Source organism: Bos grunniens, chromosome 22 (assembly GCF_055505025.1).
Source record: "Bos grunniens cultivar Pamir isolate PY7600 chromosome 22, Bosgru_T2T1.0, whole genome shotgun sequence".
NCBI classification, from domain to species: domain Eukaryota; kingdom Metazoa; phylum Chordata; class Mammalia; order Artiodactyla; family Bovidae; genus Bos; species Bos grunniens.
The window spans coordinates 61,102,764-61,129,229 of NC_141186.1; the positions used below are offsets into that span (position 1 = coordinate 61,102,764).

The 26,466-nt window shown below is 47.4% G+C and overlaps 1 protein-coding gene and 1 pseudogene across 5 annotated transcripts in view; one reads left to right on the top strand and one right to left on the bottom strand.

Moving 5' to 3' along the window:
* The window catches only part of CFAP100 (cilia and flagella associated protein 100), a 79,339-nt gene that overhangs the window by 47,690 nt on the left and 5,183 nt on the right, over positions 1-26,466 (top strand). For 3 of the 5 annotated variants that reach the window (XR_015151987.1, XR_015151990.1, XR_015151978.1), the window contains exons 18-20: positions 1,492-1,639; positions 2,030-3,455; positions 3,816-3,990. Coding sequence is in view for 1 of the 5 variants with exons in the window: in XM_086369020.1 (XP_086225146.1) it covers positions 11,607-11,699 (93 nt within the window). In the remaining 4 variants the exon portion in view is untranslated. Of the gene's footprint in view, positions 1-1,491; positions 1,640-2,029; positions 3,456-3,815; positions 3,991-11,606; positions 11,820-13,650; positions 13,764-26,466 lie in introns of those variants that run through there. The other 2 variants (XR_015151976.1, XM_086369020.1) reach the window with 2 other exon arrangements.
* On the bottom strand, positions 9,670-10,547 carry LOC147348800 (histone-lysine N-methyltransferase PRDM9 pseudogene; annotated as a pseudogene).

The following is a 26,466-nucleotide window of genomic DNA, read 5'->3' on the forward strand; positions in this document are numbered from 1 at the left end:
ACGTCATCCTCCCAGGAAGTCCAGATCCAGGGTCACCAGGGCAGAGGCTCTCCCTCCGTTTATCTGTAATTCTCAGTCCCACAGTGAGGAGCTCGGTGCCCATTATCTGCCGTTTCTCTCCATGTTGCTCCTTTCCAGGTGACGTGTTCAGAGGTTTGAGTGTTCTTAGCTACCACACCCTGGAAAGACCTCTGTAAAATAGAGCCCACTGTCTATGAAAGCTCCATTTTGCCTTTAGTGTACAGATTCTGCTCATTTCCAAGTTGTCAGCACCTGTTGCCTCGTCCGGTACAGTGAGGTTTTTCTATGTATTTGTTACAGTTAGATGCGATGTCACATTGTGTGTCCCCTCCTACACCCAAAACAACTAAAATCCAGTAGATTATAATCGACCCTTGGGCTATACAGATCTGTGGGCTTAGACAGATGCATAGTGACAGGTATCCATTCCAAAGGATCACATGGACTCCTTTAACCCCCACCCCATGATCTGCTTATTATCTGTGCAGCTTTGCCTCATCCAGGATGTCATAAATGGGGCCATCATGATGTAGGAGATAGCTGGGCTCCAGGTTAGACACTAGCAACTGGCCTCCTGTTTGCATTTCAAGGGGCATGAAGAAGTGGGCTTCAGCTGGATACTCACAACTCTTAGCATTTCCTGAGACAAGAGATAGCTGGACTCCGGTTAAGGCATTTGCAATCAGCCTCCTTTTTGCCCTCTGAAATGGAAATGACAACAGAAACAGGGCAAATAGCCAGGGTTTGTCTCTTGTAAACATCTTAGAGTAACAGTCATGGCAATAGTCAAGGTAGTAGTCAAGGCAAGGACAAAGGGGCAAAGCCCTACGTGAGAAAAGGCTTCAGGGATGGCTGCTCCCCCTCTTTTGGGACAAGGAGACACTACACGTGCACAGGAAGGCTTTTGGTGGGTTAAAGGTCTGGGGACAATGCCAGGCCATAATGAGTTGCTCCTCCCAGAAACCTTCACTTTGAGATCCATCTTGGCTGAGGGGTGTGTGCACTCCAACGGGAGGGTCCCAGTGTAGATCAGGTTGAAAAAGAAACCAGATAACTGGCTGAAGGAAGACAGAGACCCGGAAGAACTGGCCTGTATGAATGACTTAACCACCTCTTTACTGTGCTCCTCCTCACCAGGGGGCTGCCTACACACTTTCTCTCCCTTGCTTCTGTCTCAACGAAACAAATTGTTTCTCTATGTGCTCTCCCACCTGTTGTTACGCTATTTCTATAATAATGAATTTTATACTTGCGTTTACAGTTTCTGCCTCTGTGATAAATGCATTTTTCCCTAGGACAAAGAGTCAAGGGAAAATATCTTCTAGCTCCTAGCCCTTGCTGCTCTGGTGTCTAGGATTCCTGGTTTTCATCCAGGCTGGCCAGGTTCAGTTCTTGGGCAGGGAATTAAGATCCCACTTCATGCCCCTGCTTACTCTGTTACTGAGTCCAAGCTCACTCGTCTCACAACAGGCCAATGAATCCGAGAGACGAGGTGTTGAGGCAAGGAAGAGACTTAACTCAGGAGCCAGCTGACTGAGAAGATGCAGGCTCGTACCTCAAAACATCCATTTTGTCAGGGCCTGGTGGCCAGGCTCTTATGGATCAGAAATGGGAGCAGGTGAGAAAACAAAGCAAAAAGACTTTTCAATCCTTGCAGATGTCTCCTAGAATGGCAAGCCTCAGGCAGGGGGATGTGTTAGCCTCACTTCCTTACAGTTCGTCCTTCACAGGCAGGAGGCTCAGGTTGTCTCCCAGAAGCAGGCCATTATGTATATTTATAATAACAAAAAAGGGTTGAAGTCACAGAAGCAGATCCAGTGTAAATTAAAGATTAACCCTTCCTGGTTATAAATGCCCCCTCTTTGAGATCAATAGCATGTGCAGCCTCTTTAGGCTGGATTCTTTCACTTAACAATATATGGGCTGATGGTTCATTCCTTTCTATTGCTGAGCAGTGTTCCATTGTATATGCTTGTAAAGAAAAACAATTTTCCTTCTACCCTTCCAGATTCTTGGTAGAGACTTCCCCTGTAAGAAAGAAAAAAACAGATTACCAGGAGAAAAACAGAAGTTTAATAACCTGTATACCTCCCGTATGTGTGTTCCTGGTGGCTCTGATGGTAAAGAATGCACCTGCAGTGCGGGAGGCCTGGGTTTGATCCCCGGGTTGGGAAGATCCTCTGGAGGAGGGAATGGCAACGTACTCCAGTATTCTTGCCTGGAGAATCCCATGGACAGAGGAGCCTGGCAGGGTACAGTCCGTGGGTCGCGAAGAGTCGGACATGACTAAGCGACTAAGCACATGCCTCCTGTATATACAAGAGCTACCCAGAGAAAGTGAGGTACTCCCTTTAACGTTCAAGGCCATAATTTAAAATACTATCTTCAGATAAAAACAATAGGAGAAAGTCCTTGGAGGAGGGAAGCCAGTTTTGGCAGGTTATCACGCAAAACACAGTAAAGAAGGGTATGATTGTTTGCAGATTTAAGTCAGGGCTCCCCACTCCAGTGTTCTTGCCTGGAGAATCCCAGGGACAGGGGAGCCTGGTGGGCTGCCATCTCTGGGGTCACACAGAGTCAGACACAACTGAAGCAACTTAGCAGCAGCAGCAGCAGCAGCCTCCATTGAAAAGACCTACTTGAGGTTTAATCATCCTATTTCTGGTGCAAAGAGGGGCAGCCCTTAAATACGGAGATTTCTCTGTTGTAAATGTCCTTCACAACTGAGGAATCTCCATAGAGTTTTCTGAGATTCCTGTTTTTTTTTTTTTTTTAAATGAGACTGAAATATTCCTTATGCCAGAAAGGCATATTTTGGGGTGGTATATTCTCTTTGCCCTGACATGGATGTATCCCACTTTGCTTGTGTGTTCATCTATTGAGGGATATCCTGATTTGTTCGTTTTTACCTATTATGATAGTGCTGCTGTGCATAATTTCATCCTTGTTTGAATTTGGAGATAGATTTTCAAAGCAGTTGACTAATACTGAGCATCCCAACGTGAGACTTGTTTAGCTTTGGAGAAAACTGCCCAGCTATCTTACCAAGTGGCTGTACAAGCCTCCCACTGCTAGGGAAGCACACTGACTCAAACCACCCACCCTGGCCAGGCACCATGGTAACCATTTGCATGAGTTGTTTTGTGACAGAAATTCCTGGTAAGGAACACAGAACTCATAAGCCACTGCCAACCGGAAGAGTTCAGGAAAGGTCAAAAGGAGACACCACATGTCCGACCACCTCCCAGGACCCTCGCTGGCATCCATCTTGGCTGAACAGGGTGTGCACTGCTGTAGCCACACTCTCCAGGAAGCAAACTCACTCAGAAGGACCACGCAAATAGTGGAGTGCAATGTATTACATCGGCTGGCCCAAGGCAGAGTCTCCTCTTAGCCAAAGACCCCGACCAGCCTTTGTGACAACCTTATATACCGTAAGTGCACGTGCCCAAGCCCACAGAGAGATACAGTCAAGGCTAGCTATGGTTTATATGCAGTAAGTCTTAGTTGGATAAACAGGGTAACGTATATCAATAGGCATTGTACCGTTAATTTGTGTTGCTTTGGGGTAAATTAGTACACTCCCTTGGTGACGGGATGTCTGCGCACGAGTCCTGGAGGTCTTTTATCTGGGGGTCGGTTTTCTGATGGGTATGTCATCTCCATGGATACTGAGCACATAATTTAGTGTCCATCGGGTGGGCATCCAGGCATATGGTCCAAAGTTCACGGTGGTTTCAAGATGGAGACTGATTTTCAAGATGGAACCCGTTCAGCCTACTTTCCTCCTTCAGCATCACCAGGAAGGGCTCTGAGTCAGAATGATTGGCTAAAGACAACCCGGAAACTAACCCTATCACCATAAAACCCGAGACTGCGAGCCATGTGACAGAGCTGTTCTGGATTCCCTTCCCCTACTGCTCTCTGCCCGGGTGCCCTTTCCCAATAAAATCTCTTTCTTTGTCAGCACATGTGTCTCCTCGGACAATTCATTTCTGAGTGTTAGACGAGAGCTCAGTTTCGGGCCCTGGAAGGGGTCCCCCTTCCTGCAACTACCAGCAATGAAGGAGAGTGTCTGGTTTCTGTTGTTCCTCACCCTCCAGCAGTCGCTACTGTCATATATTTGGAGCACAGCAGTGCTAATAGGTGCAGTGTGCTATCTCATGATTTTAATTGTTATTCCCTAGTAGTATGATACTTTTGTATACTTTTTGTATGATATTTAGCATCTGCATATCTCCTTTGGCCAGGTGTTTCTGTTTAGCTCCTTACCAATTTATTTATATTTTTTTAAACTGGGGCTGTTTTAGAGGTCTTTGTCTATTTTAGGTCCAAATCCTTTATTAGATATGTGTTTGCAAATATTTTTCTCCCAGTTTGTGGCTTGTCTTTAGACTTTCTGAATAAGGTCTTTCAGGGGAGAAATCTTTAATTTTATAAAGTCCAAAATATTTTTTCTTTTGTATATTGGCTATATCTGTGTTAAAACTCAAAGCTCATGTCTTCAGACCAAAGCCAAGGCCATGTATATTTTCTTATATATACATATAATTTTGATTGTTTTGCATGTTAAATGTATGTTAATCAATCTGAGTGAATTTGGTGTGAGTTTTACAGTTTGTGTTTGCAATCATTTCATTTCATATGGTTTCCAGTTGATTGCTCTGTAACTGTTTTGGAGAAATCATAAGATATTTGTCTCTATTTCAGTTTGAATTTCTTATCTGCAGCAGAACTCCACATATCTGCTCCACGGCCCCCTGGAGCCTGCTCCCTCTGAGATCCAGGAAACAGGAGGACCCACAGACTGAGCCCACCCCTCATAAATGAGGTCATACTGCACGCTGTCTCTTCAGACTGCGTTTTCACTGAGTAATATACATGTGAGATTTAACCATGCCTTTTGAGGGTTGGTAGTCCATTCCTTTGTGCTGCTGAGTAATACTCCATTACATATGTATGGGAGGAAAAACAATTTTCACTCTACCCTTCCATATTAAAAGACAAATCACCAGGAGAAAAAACAGAAACATACCTCCTCTATGCTTCCCTGGTGGCTTAGTGGTAAAGAATCTGCCTGCAAAACAGGAGAGATGGGTTTGACCCCTGGGTTGTGAAGATCCCCTGGAAAAGGAGTTGGCAACCCACTCCAGTATTCTTTCCTGGGGAATCCCATAGACAGAGGAGCCTGAGGGGCTACAGTCCATGGGATCCCAGAGTTGAACATGACTTAGTGACTAAAACAACAAATGCCTACGGTATACAGGGGAGCTACCACAGAAACAGAGTCACTCCCTGAAATATCCTAAGCCACCACCTTAAATACCATCTTCAGCTGAAGACAGAAGTAAGACCCTGGGGAATGGGAGAAGCCAGTTACGGAAGGTTATCATGCAAGACACAGTAAAGAAGGGTACAATTGTTGGTAGATTTAAGACAGGACCTCTCCACTGACAAGTTACCTGAGTTGATTATCCTTCTATTTCTGGTGCAAACAGAGGCAACCCTTAAATGCAGAGATTTCTCTGTTGTAAATGTCCTTCACAAAAGGCAACTGCTACTTTGTTTACTGAGAGTCCTCTTTCCCCGCCCCCCCCCCCCGCCCCCCCCCCCCCCCCCACCGCTAACTTAAATAATCCTCACACCAGAGAGGCATATTTTGGAGTGGCCTACTCTACTTGCCTTCAAGTTTTTAACTATTATGGATAGTGCTGCTGTGCATAAGTCCATCTTTGTTTGCATTTGGGCATGGATTTTTCAAAGCATTTTCTTAAATACTGGAAATGATGATTGTCAGATCCCAAGGTGAGGTTTGTTTAGCTTCAGAGAAAACTGCCCAACTGTGTTATAAAGTGGCTGTGCATGTGTCCACCAGCAGTGAGGGAGCGTTCCTGCTGTTCCTCAGCCTCCAGTAATTGGTATTGTCATATATTTAGAGTTCAGCAGTCCTAATAATATGTGTGATGTGATATCTCATGATTTTAATTTGTAATTCCCTAATGGTGTATGATGTTGAGTATGTTTTTGTTTTTGACTATCTGTATATCTTTTTTTGGCTGAGTGTCTGTTCAGATCTTTACTCATTTTTTATGGGATTGTTCAAGAGGTCTTTGTCTATTTTGAGTCCAAATCCTTTATCAGATATGAGTATTTCTCTCCCAGATTGTGGCTTGTCTTTTGATTTTCTGAATAAGATCTTTAAGAATCAGTTCAGTTCAGTCTCTCAGTCGTGTCTGACTCTTTGTGACCCCATGGACTGCAGCACACCAGGCCTCCCTGTCCATCACCAACTCCTGGAGTTTACCCAAACTCATGTCCATTGAGTCAGTGATGCCATCCAACCATCTCATCCTCTGTCATCCCCTTCTCCTCCTGCCCTCAATCTTTCCGAACATCAGGGTCTTTTCAAATGAGTCAGCTGTTTGCATAACGTGGCCAAAGGATTGGAGTTTCAGCCTCAACATCAATCCTTCCAATTAATATTCAGGACTGATTTCCTTTAGGATGGACTGGTTTGATCTCCTTGAAGATCAAGGGAGCCTTAAGAGTCTTCTCCAACACCACAGTTCAAAAGCATCAATTTCATGGCACTCAGCTTTCTTTATAGTCCAACTCTCACATCCATACATGATTACTGGAAAAACCATATCCTTGACTAGATGGACCTTTGTTGGCAAAGTAACGTCTCTGCTTTTGAATATGCTGTCTAGGTTGATCATAACTTTCCTTCCAAGGAGCAAGTGCCTTCTAATTTCATGGCTGCAGTAGTTGTGCACAGGCTTAGTTGCTCCACGGCATGTGGGATATTCCTAGATCAGGGATTGAACATGTGTCTCCTGCATTGGCAGGCGGATTCTTAACCACTGCACCACCAAGGAAGTCATTCCCTTTCCTGCTTCCTGCCAGCCTCCTACTTTAAAAAAAGACTAAAAATAACCTGTTTAGTAGGTTTTCAGGAGTCTGAGCTCTGAGGTCAGTGTCTGTGGTGTCATTCTCCCAAAGGCTTCAGATACTGGCTGGGCTCATGAGTCTGGCAACCAGGGCGGGTCTGGTGGCTGAAGACAGGCTTGGCCTCTGGAGCTCTGCCCTTACCGACTCACTCAGGGTCCAGACCAAGCTCTGCTTAGTCCTGGCAGCCAAGCAGAGCCAGGTGGGGCTGGCACAGCCGTGGGGCCGCTGCGGTCAGAGTGGAGTGTGCGGCGCAGGCCGCTGGCTGTCCGTCCCAGTGACCGCTGCTGTCCCATGTCCCTTAGCAGGGCAGTCACGGTGTCAGGTGAGGCCTGGCTGCCATTGTGGGGACAGAATAGAACCTCAGACAGCTCACATGTCCCACCCCGAATGCTGCTTCAGATCGTGGCTGTGGCTGCTGGCAGCCCCCCTGGGCTGGGAGGCTTTTAAGCACCAGCCCCCTTGCCCCAGGTCAGCTGAGACCCCAAGCTCTGGGGTCACACACCATCCCTGCCACCGTGCAGGTCATCTCACTTCTGCAAGGGGGGCCTGTGCTGGGCTGTGGGTGATGGGGGATCGGGGATGTTGTGGAATGGCGCAGGAGTCAGCTTTTTGAGGGGAAGGGAGGGGAGGAGGGGAGAGAGAAGCTTTGACCTGCTCAGCCTTCCAGGGGATTCCAGGCCCAGCTCTGGTGGGAGGTGCAGGTGAGAAGCCCCTGCAAGTTTCTTCTGGGTCCCCACCATTTTTCAGTTGAAGCCCCTCTGCCTGCACCACCCCAACTCTCCCTCCCGTGGCCCCTGCCTAAAGCCACAGAAGACGGGGAGTCTATACGGCTTCTCTTCCTGTAGGGAAACCAAGCCACAGACAAACGTGTTCCTCTAAGAAAGCATGAAAGAAATGAGAAGACAACAGTGGGTGGTTATTACTGACACGGTTCACGGAGAGACACTTTGGAAGCCTGGCACAGGGAGGGGACTGAGGGCCGTTGCCCCCAGCCCTGCAGCTTGCACCCTCCCCCACCGCCCCTTGGCCCACTCTCCCCTTGGTGTCTTCTGGTGACCGGGCGGACTTCAGCCTCCCGAACCCCTTCTGGAAGGATCAGGACAGGGCCGAGGTCATTCACAGAGGGGAGGGTGTGGTCGACTCTTAAGAACGCCACTGCCTCCACCGTGTCGGGGCTCAGCTCTGGGTCTCAGCGAGCGTGGCTTCCTGGTGCGGCCCCACCGTCACTCACCGGGGAGGACTCTGTGTCCACCCTGTCCCCACGTGCAGCCTGGTCACCGCGGGGCCCGTGCTGTGCGCATCTTCTCTGCTCACAGCACAGCCTGGGGTCCACCAGACTTCACTCAGGAAAGGGAAGTGTAGGATGAACTATTCCATAGTTAAGAACTTCAAGGTCGCAACAGCATTGACTAGAGCACGTGGACACAGGTACGAGGCCCGTGCATAGAGAAGCCGCCATGTGGGCTTCGAGGACCTTCTGTGTGGGGGTGGGATGGGGGCTGGACAGGGATTTCCTGCACACGCGGCTCCAGGCTCTGTTCTCGGCAGGGCGGACAACTGTCGGCCCTGCCTGTCTGTGGAGGGGCTCTGGGGCTGCCCAGCTCAGCAGGAACGGCAGTGGTGGGAAGGGAGGTCGCCCTCCCTCAGCACCCCTGACCTCACACCCCCTCATCAGGGCAGCCGAGTGCCTAAACAGCTCCTTCCTTGTCTAGCTCTGAAGACCTGGAAGGTGTGAGGGCTGAAGGACATGTAGAAAACAAAATTCTGTAAAGCAATTATCTTTCAATTAAAAAAATAAGATTAAAGAAAAAAACACAAAGAACAGCAGAGGCGGTGCTTGCATTCTCAGCAGCCTCTGCCAGATTCCACCTGTGCTTATGCATCAGACCAAGATGCTGGTGCTCCCACTCTGTATCACAGATGAGAATAGAGACACAGACAGGCTGAGCATCTTGTCCCAGGTCACACAGCTGCTGAGGGCAAGGCTGAGAACTGGACCCCTGTGGTCGAATCTGGAGTCCAGATGCTGTGATGACCCTGAGGGAGCGGCAAAGACCAGATGGCCCATGCTGAGCCAGGTACACACACGCACACACACTCACGTGCATGAGGCCTTCGCTTTGAGGCTACAGAAGTCAGAGGAAGACAGAGGGCAACCAGGAGAGGCCAAAGGAGAGCCAAAGTCTATAAGGCGGAGAGGCCACACTTCCCAGGAGGCTGGGGAATTCTCTTCCCTGGTGAGTCTGTCTCAAACCCTAGATTCCTCTCCCTGGACCCAGGAACTGACTGTCCAGTGACCTAACTGAGTTGGCTCCAGAATTATGCCTTCCCAGGGCTTCAGCTACCACTGGACCCCACTGCTGTCAGTAATAAGGGGGAAATGAGTACATAGTCTGGGCTTCAGATTTGTTTGGAGACAAAATTTATTAGGAGTACAAAAAACCATGAAGGCAGTTGGCGTGAATATCTCCAGAACACTTAAGAAACCCTCTGCTGTTTATCTACCTCCTCTCCTGTCATGAAAGTGGAAGGTCTGTCTAATCAATTAATTCTGTGCTTATCACACTCTGTCTTTAAAATATTTATTTATGTGTTTATTTATCCAGCTGTGATGTGTCTTAGTTGCAGCATGTGGGAGCTAGTTCCCCAATCAGGCATTGAACATGGGTCTCTGCATTGGAGTCTTGGCCACTAGACCACCTGGGGAGTCTCTCCCCATACTCCTGGGGACTGTAACGGGTCACAGACCTCCTCTGAGGCCCCCTTAGAGCTGAAGCATGGGGTGGCTGCAGTAATTCTCCTGTGGCTAAGATGTGGTTTGTTGGTCATGACTCACTCACACTCCCTGCAAACACAGGGCTACTCCCCTGTGTGTGTCCTCTGGTGTCTGTTGAGATGGGACTTCCGACTGAAGCTTTGCGCACACCCCCTGCAAACATAGGGCTTCTCCCCTCTGTGTGTCCTCTGGTGTGTGATGAGACTTGACCTATCCTTGGATCCTTGCCCACACTCTCCGTACTTGACTTTTATAATCCCTGAGACCCCTGCCCCCATGAATAATTTGCCTGTGTCCTCTGGATTCAGTTTCTGGCTTGTGCTGGGCTCTTCTGTGATTCTCTCATGCACCCCAGACCCCCCCACTTGTCCTCTGGGTGAGTAGGAGGACGCCCTTGAAGTCCTCTTCAGCCTTATGCTTTTCAGCAAAGGTTGGGGCCTGTCCTTGGCCTCGCGACCCTCAGGTTTGTCACGGGCTGTGTGGATCGGAATACTGCTGCTGCTGATTTTGACTGCCTGGGCAGGGGTCCTCTGGTTGGAGGTGGTCTCCTATAGATGGCCTCAGGAGGGTCTGAGAGGGGTGACTACGTTGGACGTGTTGGCTGAGGAACTTCTGACTGGAGAAGGCCAGAGAGCAGGAGGCACGGGTGGATCTTGGGCTTCGGTTCTGCTGAAAGAGGAAGCTTTTGGTCAGGTGGCGGGTTTGCCACGGTAAGGCCACCCCACTGATCATCTAAGTGTTGATGGTGTGCGATTTGTCTCCCATCAAGTGTGTCTTTACAGTCCACTTCTCCATCCATTCTTATTCTCTACATCTACAGAAATCCAGGAAGCTTGTGTCAAGGGCCTTTTCAACATATTACCCAGACTAGGGACCTTCCAGCAGCATCAGAGGCAGAGGTGGATCTGTAGGGACCTTTCCCTGCGTGTAAGTATCTGGAAAGTCATATCACAGTGGCCATGTGACATCGAGAGATAAGACTTGATGACTTAGGGGGAATCCCCCTGAGCGGCTCCCTGGGAGGGGAAAGGGTCTATTAAGTTAGGGGCACCTGGCCTGGAGCTCTCTGCATGTGGGAGGCAGCACAGGGGGTGGTTAGAGCAGGTGTGAGTAAAGCTGACTTTGTGGCTCCTGGTTCAAAGAGCAGCCTTTGTGTCGATCTCTGTAGGAAGTGAGTTTCAGACTGGGCGAGATCGAGCGGCCTAGGTCCCACTGACTACAGGTCTCTGGCTCCTGCTGCCCCAATTGGTTCACAAATTGCTCCTCTCTCAGTTTTCCATAAATCAGAAAGTAAAAGCATGTCCTTTCTCAAGCCTCACTAGTATTCATACCTCATTTATTTCACTCAGTCTTAGCCCATTTAACATGCACTAGGAAGCCCTGTTTAAAAATACATCTCCAGCCAGACTCCCCACACCCTCACTCCCGAGCATCTTCAGCCAGCCCACTCTCCCCTCATGTCTGGCAATGAGCTGACCTCTGAGGGGACTCCCTGCTGCTGTCTCTTCCCAAAAATGAACCAAAGCATCATCTTAGCACAGAGAACATGCCACTTGCAGCTGAAAGCCTCACGGTTATTCTGTGTCACCCAGGAAGACCCCTGGGGCCTGCACATGGACACGGGCCCTGAGGCTTCCGTGTCCCATCCAGCCTCCTTCCTCTCCCTCTGTGCTTCCTCCTGCGACCACTGGCATGGCCTCTCTTCCCGGCCCTGGGACTGCAGCACTGGCTGCTCCCCTGCCTGGAATCCTTTCCCACAGGTGTTATCTCTGGAGACCCTGCCCCACCATCCTCTGCCACACTGCACCCTCTGCCCACCCTGGTCTGAGGCACTTTTCCTGCACTGTTTTCCTCACAGCACCAGCCCCCGTCTGGTATGAAGCCCATGCTGCCCCGCGGCAGTGGTTCTGTCTGTTTCGGTGCGTGGAGCCCTGTCTGGCACAGAGCATGAACTCACATGACAACAAACTGAAACAGTAACTGAATGCAATCACTGCACATGTGTCGCTTAGAAACGGGAGGAAATGAGGAAGAAACAGGTAAGGGGAGAGAGCTGGTAAGTGCCAGAAAACTTGCTTTTTGCTTCTAAGCCTCTCAGCAGAAGGTGATGTTACATATTTTTTTTGCATAAAATATTGAAAATTAGAACTAGCATTTTTTAATATAAAAATCTTTCCTAATAGTCATAGGAAATGAATCATATTCTGAGGCATTTTAATTGCTATTCGACTGACTTTGGACTGGATTGTACTCAGCTTTGCAATCAGACCAGCGAGGCTCCCCAGGATGGGGTGGGGCTCTGGAAGAGGGGTGGTGCTCACCTCTCCCGGCCTCGAGCTCGCTCTTCTGCTGCTGTCCCGCTTGATGCTGAGGTCCTGGCCGTACTTGGCCCCGTACCAGACCAGCAGCTCACAACTCGGCCTGACCACCTGGCAGGTTCGGTAGAAGATCTGCCCACGATACTGCAAGGCCACCAGGTTCTGCTCCTCATCGTCCCGGGCGCAGTTCACATGCCTGGGGTCAAGGCCGGGAAAGCTGACCTTTTCCAGTCCTGTGGCCACTGCTGAGTTTTCCAAATTACCTGGCATATTGAGTGCAGCACTTTCACAGCATCATCTTCCAGGATTTCAAATAGCTCAGCTGGAATTCCATCACCTTCACTAGCTTTGTTCATAGCGATGCTTCCTAAGGCCCAGTTGACTTCACACTCTAGGATGTCTGCCTCTAGGTGAGTGATCAAATCATCATGGTTATCTGGGTCATTAAGATCTTTTTTGTATAGTTCTGTGTATTCTGCTGCCTCTTAATATCTTCTGCTTCCGTTAGGTCCATACCGTTTCTGTCCTTCATTGAGCCCATCTTTGCCTGAAATGTTCCCTTGGCATCTCTAAATTTTTTGCACATATTTGAGTATTTTAACGGGGATGGGTGGAGAATGTTCAGGAGCAGCTAGCCTAGGGATCAGGCAGCATTTACTTCAAGATGCCTCTGTGTGGTCCCCCAGCTTCCCGCTGAGGAGCCTCCTTGTGGGAGTGGTGGGGGGGGGGTCAGGAGTGTGGAGGAGGGGTGGGAGAGTGGAAGGGCTGTTGTCTGCATGTAAGTCCCCACCCACGACCACCTTCAGAATTGCTCATTGGTGTAGCAAGCATCCTAACTGGGTTTTCACCTGTGTAACTGGTGGGTTCTTAATGAGCAATGTGAACAGTGATGTTAAATGTCCTCAGTCAGGACTAGACACTTACTACACCACGTGAACAGGTGTAAGAACCTGGGAAGGCATGTGCAGCCAGTCCCCTAGGAACAGGGTTCAGACTTGATCCCTCAACATTTTGGGGTCCAGCCACTGCTTTAGCATTTCTCAGGGCCCAATGCTGACTCTAAGGGTTCTATAATCCATCCTCCATCTGCCTTTAGTGAGACCCACACTTCTAGGATCCTACAGAGCAGGGCCTGTGAGAGTTCTCTGTGGCTTCTCTAACAGATGACCACATGTTGGGTGATTTAAAGCAACAGGAGTTCATCCTCCCCTTGTCCTGGAGACCAGACACCTGAGATCAAGGTGGTGCAGGGCTGAGGTCCCTCCAGAGGCTCCAGGATAGGGTCCTTCCTGCCTTCTCCAGCTTTGGGGCTCCAGGGGTCCTGGGGCTTGTGGTCCCCTCCCTCCCATCTCTGCCTCCATCTTCACAAGGCTTCTCATCTGTGTCCTCTTTCGTCTCTTATAAGGACTCTGTCAGCTGGATTGAAGGTCACCCTAACCCTAGATGACCTTACCTTGAGATCCTTAACTACATCTACAAAGACCCTTTTCCCAGATATGGCCCTGTTCTCATGTTCTGGGGGGACCCATCTTTTGGGGCCACCATTCACCCCATTATCTGTATATAAAATAATTCTCATTTTAGGAGATCACCACAGGCCCATATAGATGGGCACAGACAGCAGCCACACAGGTGGGATCTGGAAAGAATGAGGATCCTGGAGTCACCTGGAACGGATCAAGGCCTGGCTTCTTCAGGTGAGGGGAATCACAGGGAGGAGCGGGGCATGGTCTTGTTCAGGCTTCAAAAAGACCATGTTGGGTGGGATGTGAGATGCACCGTGAGGGCAGGGAGCTTTGTAGGGCCTGATGGAGGGATTAGGCTTGGGCCAAGGCCGAGGGCCAGAGAAGGCAGTGGCACCCCACTCCAGTACTCTTGCCTGGAAAATCCCATGGATGGAGGAGCCTGGAAGGCAGCAGTCCATGGGGTCGCTAGGAGTCGGACATGACTGAGCGACTTCACTTTCACTTTTCACTTTCATGCATTGGAGAAGGAAATGGCAGCCCACTCCAGTGTTCTTGCCTGGAGAATCCCAGGGACGGGGGAGCCTGGTGGGCTGCCGTCTATGGGGTCGCACAGAGTCGGACACGACTGACGCAACTTAGGAGCAGCAGCAGCAGCAAGGCTGAGGGTGTAGAGGGGAATTAATGTGGGGGTTGGCCATATGCCCTGGAGAAGGAGCTGACAGTCCCTGGGGCACAAGGAACTGGGAACCTGGGAGGCCTCCGTGTTTCTGAACCAAACTTGAGTCCACACACCTGAGTGCAGTAAAGCCAGTCTCCTGATACCAGGTGCGGTAAAGGAGAGGCAGCATTAACTGTAAAGGCACCAATACGTGGAGACAGGTAACTCGTGCTCTAAACCCTGAAATCCCTGAAGGGCTTCAGGAAAGCAGTTTTACGGGCCATGTGACGGCGGGGCATGGGGGATCACAGAGTATGTGATTCACTGGTGCACGGTTCTCTGGTTGCTGAGGTAACAGGCGGCTAACCTCACAAATCCTCAGGCACTGGACACTCTGGGGGTGATGTGTTCATGCTCATCAAGTAGTTAACTTCTTCCACTCAGTGGGGCTTTTAGCAGCTGTAAAACAACTCCCTGAGTGTGCCTCAGATACTATTATCTCCATACTTCAGAGAGGAGTTGCAGCAGAGGATATGGGATGGGGTCTGTTCTGGGAAGGCCCCATAGGCTCCTGCTCAGTTACACCAGGTGTCTGGGCTCAGCAGCTGGAGAAGTTGGGGCTGCCTCCTGGGCTTGGGGAGCAGCAGGATTGCAGTCCTCGAGGGGCCTGTTAGTCCCCAGGATGAGATGGGGAGGCCGTGGATGGACAGATGCACCTGGCCTGGGAGAGGGGTGCAGGCTGGAAATGTCACTGAAATCACTGCAGGGAGGAAGGGGAAAGGCCAGGAGGGGGCAGGTGGGTTATAGCACCTACGTGCGGGTGATGGTGGTCCTGTTGGACACAACCCAGAGCCACAAGGAGTGGTGGTCAGGGGCTCAGCTTCGTCCTCTTATTCTTTGCTTATCTGGAACTTCCCACTCCTGCAGCGAGGAGCCTGGCTCCCACCATTTGCATTTGTCAGCTCTTTCCTCCTCTTCAGGTTATGTGTACAGTGGTCTCAGAATTGCTAGCTACTGCACTCTGGAACGGAGAAGGCAATGGCACCCCATTCCAGTACTCTTGCCTGGAGAGTCCCAGGGACGGCGGAGCTGGGTGGGCTGCAGTCCATGGGGTCGCTAGGAGTCGGACACGACTGAGCGACTTCACTTTCACTTTTTGCTTTCATGCACTGGAGAAGGAAATGGGAACCCACTCCAGTGTTCTTGCCTGGAGAGTCCCAGGGACGGCGGAGCCGGGTGGGCTGCAGTCCATGGGGTCGCACGGAGTCGGACGCGGCTGCAGTGACTTGGCAGCAGCAGCACCTGGAAAGGTCTCTATAAAAGGAAGCCCAGTGTTTACGTGCAGCCCATTTAGCCTTTTGTGTATCGATTTGTTCATTTCCAAAGTCAACACATTTTGCCCATCTCCTACAGTGAGAGATCTTTTCAGTGCATTTCTAATGTGGTTAGGTTTTGTTGCATTGTGTATTCTGTGCTGCGACTCTCCTACACCCTGAATAACTATACTTGAATAGATGGTTTGATCCCTTGGGCTATACAAATCGATGAGTGTAGACAAACACATAGTGACAGGCGTCCATCCTAAAGCATCACAGGGAATACTTCAGCCCCCTTCAGCAGATGATCTGCTTATCATCTATGTAACTCTGCTTTTCCTAGAATGTCATAAATGAGGTCATACTCCAGACTGTATTCTTTCACTGAGTGATAGCACGTGAGAGTTAACCATGCTTTTCAAGCTTTGGTGGTTCATTCCTTCCTACTGATGAGTAATACTCCATTGCATGTGATTGGGAGGAAAAACAGTTTTCACTCTGCCCTTCCATAATAAGAGACAAATCACCAGGAGGAAAAACAGGAGCATACCTCCCCTGTGCTTCCCTGGTGGCTTTGTGGTAAAGAATCTGCCTGTAATACAGGAGACTTGGGTTTGACCCCTGAGTTGGGAAGATCCCCTGGAGAAGGAAATGGCAACCCATTCCAGTATTCTTGCCTGGGGAATCCCATGGACAGAGGAGCCTGGCGGGCTACAGTCCGTGGGGTTGCAGAGAGGCGAACATGACTTAGTGACTAAAACAACAAATAGCTTCTGTATAGAGGGGAGCTACCAAAGAAACAGGAGTCACTCCCTGAAATGTCCAAAGTCATCACTTTAAATGCCATCTTTAGCTAAAAACAAAACCCTGAGGAATGGGAGAAGCCCATTATGGAAGGTAATTACACAAAACACAGTAAAGAAGGGTATGATTGTTTATAGATTTAAGTCGGGACCTCTCCATTAATAAGTTATTTGAGTTTTAATTGTCCTTTTATTTCTGGTGCAAACAGGGACAGCCCTTAAATGCAGAGATTTCTCTGCTGTAAATGTCCATCACAAAACGGCAATTGCTACTTAGTTTATGAGAGTCCTCTTTTTTTTTTTTCTTTCTTTTTTCATGGAAGTGGGCTTAAGCAATCCTCACAGCAGAGAGGCGTATTTTGGGGTGGCATGTTCTACTTGCTTTGACATGGATATACCCCAATTTGATTATGCATTCATCTATTGAAGGATATTATGATTACTTCAAGCTTTTAACTATTATGGATAGTGCTGCTGTGCCTAAGTTCATCTTTGTTTTTGTTTGGGCATGGATCTTTCAAAGCAGTTTCCTAAATACTGGAAGTACGATCGTTGGATCCCAAGGTGAGGTGTGTTTAGCTTTAGAGAAAACTGCCCAACTGTGTTACAAGGTGGCTGTGCATGCATCCCACCAGCAGTGAGGGAGCGTTCCTGCTACTCCTCAGCCTCCAGCAATTGGTATTGTCATATAGTTAGAGTTTAGCAGCCTAATATGTGTAGTGTGATAGCTTGTGACTTTAATTTGTAATTCCCTAATGGCGTATGATGTTGAGCCTGTTTCTGTTTTGTATTATCTGTATAATTTTTTGGCTGGGTGTCTGTTCAGATCTTTACTTATTGTTTATAGGGTTGCTCAAGAGGTCTTTGTCTATTTTGTGTCCAAATCCTGTATCAAATATGAATTTTGCAAATATTTTCTCCCAGTTTGTGGCTTGTATTTTGATTTTCTGAATGAGATCTTTCAGAATAGACATCTTTATTTCTATAAAGTCCACAATATTTTTCTTTTGTGGACTGACAGCTCGTGTGTTAAAACTCAAAGCTCATGATATACAGGCCAAACCCAGGGTCATGCAGATTTTCTATGTTTTTGTCCACAATTTTGATAGTTTCAAAATTTAAGTGTCTGTTAATAAACTTGAGTGAATTTGGTGACTATATTTCATTCTATACAGTTTCAAGTTCATTATTCCTTAACTATTTTGGAGAAGTTTTGGATATTGGCAATATTTCAGTTTGAATTTCCATAGTTTAATAGACCTAGCAGAACTGCCCTGAGGGGTGGAGTCTCCACTTAGCTGCGCCTGCGCGAGTGAGGGAGGCTTCAGCTGCAGTTCCCATTGGCTGGCAGGGAGCGGGGAGCCCGCCTCCCTGACCCACCCCACCCCAGGCGGAATTCCCGCTCTGCTTGAGCACCTGGCGGCCTGTGGCTGCTGAAGGGAGTCTGGTCTCCTCAGGACCCATTGGGGCTTCAGCTTTGGGACGTTGTGGGGTTCAGTTCAGGAAGACAGGGAGTCTGGTCTCCTCAGGACCTGCTCAGGTTTTGGCCTTGGGAATTGTGGGGTTCACTTCAGGCTAACAAGAGATGGGTCTCCTCAGGACCCATTGGTGTTTCGGCTTTGGGACATTGTGGGGTTAGTTCAGGCAGAATGGGTGTCCTTGTAAAGCACCGGGAATAAACATGATGCCCCAGGAAGCTGTATCACAGACACTCTGTTTTGCGTCCCCCGTGCCTGGAACTGGGGCTGTGCATGCTCCAGTTAGAGACGCGTGTAGGCATGTGGTCCTTGGAGTTAATCAGAGCAACTAAACGGAAAAATGAGCCAAGTGACTCCAGACACTGCCAGTGCGGTCGTGAAGGGGAAAGGCTTGAGCCACATTGCAGGACCGGAGTACGGAAAGTGTGTGCTAGCTTCCTGCACTCGCGGTCCAGAACACTTCAGAAGGACCGAGGGGATCTCCGAGGCCCTTACTAGGAGAACAGAGTCCATGAACCATGCGGCCCCGGCAGCGTGGGCAGGCGGAGAAGGCGGCGTGGGCCTGGCCGTCCCTGCGCAGCTGTCTCCTGACCGACGCGCAGGGGGCCTTTCCACGGCGAGTTCCCCTGCTCACAACGGGCGGGAGCAGCTGGACCACAGTGGGAGCTGCTGAGTAGCTCAGGTCCTGGGGATGCTCCTGTGAGCCACACGTCTCAGGGGGAGGAGTCAGGAGGAGACACAGCAGCCCAGAAGGGCAAGGGCCAAGGAAAGGGCCTTTAAAAAGCCAAGTTCCAGATTCCCAGGAACCAGGTGTTTCCACTTTAGGTGGTGAGTCTGTGTGTCAGATGTCTGTCCCGGCGCTTGCACATGGGCTCCTGGAAGCCCTGGGCGGCTGCATGTGGCCCAGGGGCCCTGTGTGCCCAGCTGTCACCATGCAGTGACGCTACCCATGTGTCCACACCCGTCCAGTCGGAGAGGACCCTCCTCCAGGCCCAGAGAGCGGGCTGGGAAGCAGGAGGACTGGAATGGGGTGGGGGCCCTGCTGTACCCCTTTATCTTCCCAGTTCTGGCTTTCTTTGCGCTAAGATCCTCAGGACCTACTGGTGCTTCAGCTTTCGTCAGCCTATGCCGGCCCTACCACCAACAAAGAATGAGTTTTTTTCCATGCATTTCTGAGTCATTTAGACTCTGCTGCATTCTGTGTTCCATTCTGTGACACTCTCATATCCTAAATTTGAATAGATTATGATTTACCAATTGAGGTCTAAAGATCTATGGGTTTACACAAATGCACAGTGGTAGATATTCATTTGTAATGTCAGTTCAGTCGCTCAGTCGTGTCTGACTCTCTGCGACCCCATGGACTGCAGCCTGCCAAGCTTCCCTGTCCATCACCAACTCCTGGAGCTTACTCAAACTCACGTCCATGGAGTCAGTGATGCCATCCAACCATCTTATCTGTAATGTATTAGATGGAATATTGAACCTCCTACCTCATAATCTTTTTCTAAGTCTGTTTTGCCTTTTTCAGAATGTCATATAAATGGGGTCATTAGTGTGTAGACTGGATTCTTCCACTTAGCAATATACATGTAAGATTCATCCATGGTTTTTGCTTGGTTTGACGGTTCATTCCGTTATATTTCTGAATACTATTCATGTGTATTGGAGGAAAAATAATGTTCCCTTTATATTTCTCTTTTCCTCATTGAGACCTTCCCCCACAATGAAAGGCAGATGAACTGGAGGAAAACAGAAGCTTATTACCATGCATACCCCCTATATGCTTGTAAGGTACCTAGGAAAACCTGAAATGGCCCAAGCCTGTAACTTATGTGCTATCTTTAGCTAAGAACAAAAGAAAGATATTGGGTGGGGGGTGGGGGACGGAACGATTTGGGAGGTTTGGAGGCAAAACACAGTAAACAAGGGTCTGGATATTATGCAGATTTACATCCAGGCCATCTCCATGGACTACCTTCTCTCAAGACTTAGTTATCCTTCCATTTCTGGTACACAGGTGGAGACAGCCTTACAAGTGGAGATTTCCCTAATAAACGTAAATTTAATTCCTAAAAGGGCATTTTCAAACATTCTCCTGGATCTGCTGTTTTTTAAATGTCAGTCCAGAATTATCCTGATGTCCAAAAGACACAACTTGGGGTGGCATATTCTGCTCCCCTTGATGTACATGTGCCCTAATTTGCTTATTAATTCATTTACAGAGGAACATTCTGATGTCTTTCAGTTGTTAACCAATTTTTAACCCAGAATAGAGCTACTGTGCATTATTTTATGCTAGTTTTTGTTTGAACAGTTTTTCAAAGCTGTTGTCTAAATACAAGAGGTGTAGTGTTGCATCCTAAGATGAGTCTGTTTAGCTTTGGAAAAACCTGTCAGACTGTCTTCCAAAGATGGCTGTGCACGCATCCCGCCAGGATCTTGAGTAGGTTTTTTATGGTTGTTTACTATCAGAGTACCCTCTGTGGCCAGGTGTTTTTTATGGTTGTTTACTATCAGAGTACCCTCTGTGGCCAGGTGTTTTTTATGGTTGTTTACTATCAGAGTACCCTCTGTGTCCAGGTGTTTCTTATGGTTGTTTACTATCAGAGTACCCTCTGTGGCCGGGTGTTTTTTATGGTTGTTTACTGTCAGTGTACCCTCTGTGGTCAGGTGTCTGTTTCAGTCTTTACCAATTATTTATGGGTTTGTTTGCTCTAGATTTCTTGGTATAACTTGAGTACAAATTCTTTATCAGATATGCATTTTTAAAAAATTTTAATTATTAATATTTGGCTGTGGTGGGTCTTCATTGTGTGGGCTTCTGTCTAGTTATGGCGAGCAGGGGCTATGCTGGTAGTGGTGTGTGGGCTTCTCACTGGTGGCTCCTGTTGTTGTGGGACACAGGCTCTGGGGCTCATGGGCTCAGTAGTTGCAGCTTTCAGGATCTAGAACACAGGCTCAGTGGTTGCGGTGCGTGGGCTTAGCTGCTCCACGACATGGACAGGGATCCAACCTGCGTCTTCTGCATTGGCATGAAGATTCTTTAATACTCAGCCACCAGGGAAGCCCTCAGCCATGTTTTAGATTCTAGTTTGCCACACCTGTATCTGGTGAGAGAGGCCAGTATCAAGAGGCCTGGGAGCTGGGGGTGCTCAGCCACAGTTCTGGCTGTGCCATCAAAAGCTTTGGGGCCTTTGGTGAGTGCCTCAAGTTTCCTGGGACTGTTTCCTCTCTTCAGAAATGCCCTGCTGTTGGACTGCAGCCCGCCAGGCTCCTCTGTCCATGGGATTGCCCAGACAAGAATATGGAGTGGGTGCCATTTCCCTCTGCACAGATACACATTTGGAAGATATTTTCTCCTGGTTTATAGTTTTGATGCAGGAAGGGGGGACCCCTTCCACGGCCTGAGAGCAGGCTCTTGTCTGACACTTGGAAATGAATTGTCTGAGGAGATGTGTACTATCAAAGCTAGAGGTTTTATTGGGAAGGGCTGCCGGGATGGAGGGCAGGAGGGTGAGGGAAGCTGAGAGAACTGCTCTGCCATGTGGCTCACAGTCTCAGGTTTTATGGGCACTGGGTTAGTTTCTGGTTTGTCTCTGGCCAGTCATTCTGAATTGGGGTCCTTCCTGGTGGCATATGCATCACTCATCCAAGGTGGATTCTGGCAAGGAGAATCCTGGGAGGTTGGTAAGACCTGCGGATTGGAGTCTCCTATCTCCTTTGACCTTTCCTGAATTCTGGTTGGTGGTGGCTTCTTAGTTCCTTGTTCTTACCCAGGACCTCCTGTTGTAAGATGACTCCTGCAGGTGGTTTCTCTGGTGCCCGGCAAGGACGGGCGGGTGGTTTTGGTTAGTGGTTCCCCTAACACTTTGTCCTGTGGTTTTCTTGAGTAAGGGAGTGAATGTATACATTTTTAAAAGTCAGTGTTTTAATTAATTTATTTAAAACATTTTGTATATTGGCTTTTTTGTTGTGCTTTAGAACTCATCACCAGACTCAGGTCATGTAGATCTTTTGTTGTTTTCTAAAATGTTTATAGTTTTTAATTGAAATGTGTCAGTTGCAAAGTTTGTGTTTATGTCCTTTCATTCCATATAGTTTTTAATCAATTTTAATCAATTGTTCCCTGGCCATGTGTTGAGCAGGGTCATGGAGATTTTTGGCTCCATTTCAGTTTGGGTTTCCAGTCTGAGTGCTCACAGCAAAGCTGGTTCTCGGTGAGCCCTCTGGGGTCTGTGAACGCAGGGCTGCCTGCTCTTCTCTGGTGGCCTGCTTGGGGCGCCAACCCCCTCTCTGACGTGTGGGGACAGGATGTTTGCCTTCAGACTCAGCTCGGTGACCAGCTGGTGGGAGCTTTGTCTCCTCAGCACCATCAGGGCTTGGGCTCCTGGATAATGGGGCTGCATCCAGGCTGAGAGGAGGGGGGTTGCCTCAGTGCCCACCAGCAAGGAGGCGCTGCAAGAGGGAAAAATGAGGATGAAGTAAACGTTTCCTGTGTCCAGCTGAGCGCTGACCGGAGGTCCATCTCAGAGAACTCGGGGGGCTGGAGGGGGGAAGAGCTCCATGTGCAAATGGCGAGTGTTTAGTTAGATTTCTGTTAGATGATCTAGAGGATGCCCAGTGATGCTCTCTGGTGTAGGTGGCCAGTTTTCCTGTCACTGTTTCTTGAAAGGACTGTCCTTTCCTCTTTGCACGTTCCTGGCTTGATTTTCATGAACTGTCCACATACATGTGGCTTTATTCCTGGGCTCTCTATTCTTTCCTCAAGTCCCTGTGCCTGTGTTTGTGCCAGTTCCTCACTGTTGTGGTTACTACAGCTCCGTGATGTGGTTTGAAGTCAGAGAGGAAGATGCCTCCAGGTTCATTCTTCTTTCTCAGAGTCCTTTGTTCAGGGTCCTTAGTTGTTGCAGAATATTATTAGGAATATTTCTATTTCTATGAAAAATGCCATTGGATATTATATTTTGAGTGTGGTGCATTTGCTGATGGCTTTGGTTGGAATGGACATTTTAATAACTCATTTTTCCAGTACATGAGCATGGAATATTTTTCTGTTTGTGTTTTCTTTGGTTTCTTTATCAGTGCTTTCTAGTTTTCTAACTACTGGTCTTTTATGTCCTTGGTTAAGTTTTTTCTTAATTTTTGTTTCTGATTGTTATTAGTGTATAGAAACACAAGTGATTTTCATATATTGACTCAGATTGTAAATTGTAGTATTTTATATGATTGTAAGTTGATCCCAAATTATTCAACTTTACTGAATGTATTCTAACAACTTTTTGTGAAGTTATGTGGGAAATTTTATTTGCAAATTCCACGTGGACTCCTTCAAGGGCAATGAGCATCACAACTTCCCTTGAACTTTGTCTGGGTAAGTCTTGGCCTCTATAAAAAAGTTTCAAGCCTGTCTGATCTGATTTTCTTTTGTGGTGTTGACATGGTTGTTTTGAAAAATAATTTACTTTTCAGTAACTTAAAATGTGCAGGAAACCCTTAATAATGGTAAAAAAATTCTCACATTTGCCACATCACCTAAAATACTCCATGCATTTTATCCAAAATGGGCGCATTCTCCTGTAGAACCAGCATATAATCTCCAAAATCAGGAAATCATATAGTTTCTACATTATAATGTAATCCACAGCCCCACTTCCACTTTCAGCAATTGTCCAATTGTATGAAAATACCTTTTTTCCCATCCTCATCCAATATTTTTTTAGACTGTTACTGAGATTTTCAGACATTTGGACAAACTTGGTGGATGTAAAGCAGACATGGTGAATATGGGATCTGGGTGGCCTTTTCTATGTGGATTTTTTAACTAAAGATGTTTTTAATGTTTATTCATTTTGTAACATGTACCAATACTACATTCTTTCCCCCCGTAGTAATTAAACATAAATAACATGCCATTTACCATTTACATATTTGTAAGCATACAGTGTTGTAGTATGAACTACCTTTCCTTGTTTTGCAAACCAGTTTAATAATGTGCACCTTGTACATGCTTTGGAGAAACTCAGGAAACTGAGTCAGTGACTGAAATGGCCCAAGATATCACCTTAGATACCGTCTTCATCTAAAAACCACACAGGGGCTTCCTGGTGGTCCAGTGGCTAACACTGGACACTCCTTAAGAAGGAGGCCCAGGTTCCATCCCTGATCCGAGAGCTAGATCTCCCATGCCGCAACTAAGAGTTTGCATGCTGTAGCTAAATATCTGGCTTGCCTCAATGAAGGTCAACCTGGCTCAGCCAAAAAAAAAAAAAAAAAAAAAAACAAATAAATATTGAAAAATAAAACCAAAGGAAAGGAAGGGTATGGTTGTTGTACAGATTTACATCTTAGCTTTCCCTATTGATAAAAAAAGAGTTTCACAAGACTGTTATCCTTCTATCTGATATATACAGAGAATTCCTTTGAAATGAAATTTCTCTTGTAAATGTGACTCAGAAGAGCCGTCTTGAACTTGGGTTTCAGAGATGATAATGTGTCCTCTTAAAAAAAAAGTTAATTAATTCCAACTAATTCTCATGCTGAAGGGGTATATTTTGGGGTAGCATTTGCTCCCCTTCACTTTGGATGTATCCCAATTTGTTTACACGGTCATCTACCGAAGACATCCTGATATTTGAAAGTTTTTAGCTATTAGAAGTAGAGCTCCTGTGTATAATTGTGTGATAATTTTTGTCTGGACACTTTTTCAAAGCTCTTTACTAAGTACTAGACATGTAGTGTTAGGGTCACAGGTGAGCCTTGTTTAGCTGAGGAAAAATCCAGCTAAGTTTCTCTGTGGCATGTGGGATCTTCCTGGGTAAGGGATCGAACTTGAGTGTCTTGCATTGTCAGGCAGATTCTTTACCACTGAGCCACCAGAGAAGCCCCGCCCCACTTTTTTTGAGTTTACTGATCTAATAGGTGTGCAGTGCTGCTTCACAGTTGTTTTAGTTTGTAATTTCCTTATGATATATGATTTTGAGTATTTTTGATATGCTGATTTACTATCTGTATATTTTCTTTGGCCAGGTGTTCAGATTTATACATTTTAAATGAGGTTGTTTGTTCCAGATTTTTTGGTATAGTTGGAGTACAATCCAGAAGCAGATGTTTTTTTGGAACACCTTTGCTTTTTCCATGATTCAATGAATGTTGTCAACTTGATCTCTACACTTACAGTAATAAAAGAACCATTGCTATTTAGAATGCAGGGGCTTTAGGGAAGTCATTAGGTCATGAAGGCTTGGCTTTGCCCTCATGAACTGAATTAGTTCCTGCTCATGCTTAGTCATGTCCGACTCTGTGACCCCATGGACTGTAACCCACCAGGCTCCTCTGTCCATGTGGTTCTCCAGGCAAGAATACTGGAGTGGGTTGCCATTTCCTGACCCAGGGAACATTCCCTACACAAGGATCAAACTCAGGACTCCTGCATTGCAGGAATATTCTTTACTTTCTGAGCTACTAGGGAAGGCCATGAACTGGATTAGTGCCCTCATAAAAGAGCCCAGGGCACTCCCTTGCCCCATGTGATGTGTGGGCACAGCAAAAAGACAGCCATCTACAAACCAGGAAGAATGCTTTCATCATAACCTACCGGGGACCAGCCCCGGCAGGATCCAGGGATACCCTCAGGAGGAATGGTGTCAGCGAAAGAGGAAAGGTATAAAGGGGAGAAAAAGAGGCTTGATCTTCCTTGGTTTACACAGAAAGCCAATAAAGTCCGTGACACAGGACTTGCTTTGTTCATGGAGGCCACAGGCGCCCTCTTGGTGGGGTGAAGACGCAGGGTGTCCCCTCCCCTGAAGATGCTAGGCACCTTCCCGATTAAGTCTTAGAAGCCCGCACAGATAAGTGAACTCAGAGAACCTCTGTGCTCCAAGGAGTCATCCTGAAAAAAGAAGAAAGAGAGAAAGAAAAAGAAAAAAAGAAAGAATGAATGACACGGGGAGACCAAGCTTCGGTGAGCAAGGCCCATAACTTTATTTTTAAAAGGAGCTTTTATACCCTCAGTTGTACATAGAGGATAATGGAAGATACAGAGTCATGCAGGGTCAGCAGTCCTTGACCCTTATCGAGACCAGGCTTTCTTTCTGCAAACTTATTGTATACAAAGGCTTTAGGTGATTTACATCATCTTCTGGCCAGGAGACCTGTTAACATTTTTCTTCTGATAAAGGTTAATCAACCAGAAAACTTATTTTCTCTAAAGGTGATTTTTCTAAAGTTTGGCTCCACTCCCCGAAAGCACTAGATAAAGTTGCATTCCTATAGGGCAAATGTGCAGTGGGGGATAACAAGGAAAGAATTTATTAACTCAAGGGTCTAAGGTTGTTAACATCAAGACTACTACTTATTTTCTCTATATACTGACTATATCAATTAATATACTCCCAGGGACACAGTGGGTAAGGGATATGGAAACTTGGCAGCAAGCATTGTCTCAACAATTAAATCCTTCACCAGTTCTATTCTAATAATTTTAACTCCCTGAAAGGCTCTATATTGTTAGAATGTCTTAAGCTTTCCGTGCTTCTCGTGGTTGGGAGGCTGTAAACAATCACATGCGTAGTTGTAAGAGTCCAGATAAACCTGTCAGGCAAGTTAGAAAGCCATCTGAGGGGTTTGAATTGAAACACTCTTATTATGTCCAGGAGACTTATTAACTAGAGCTCTAAG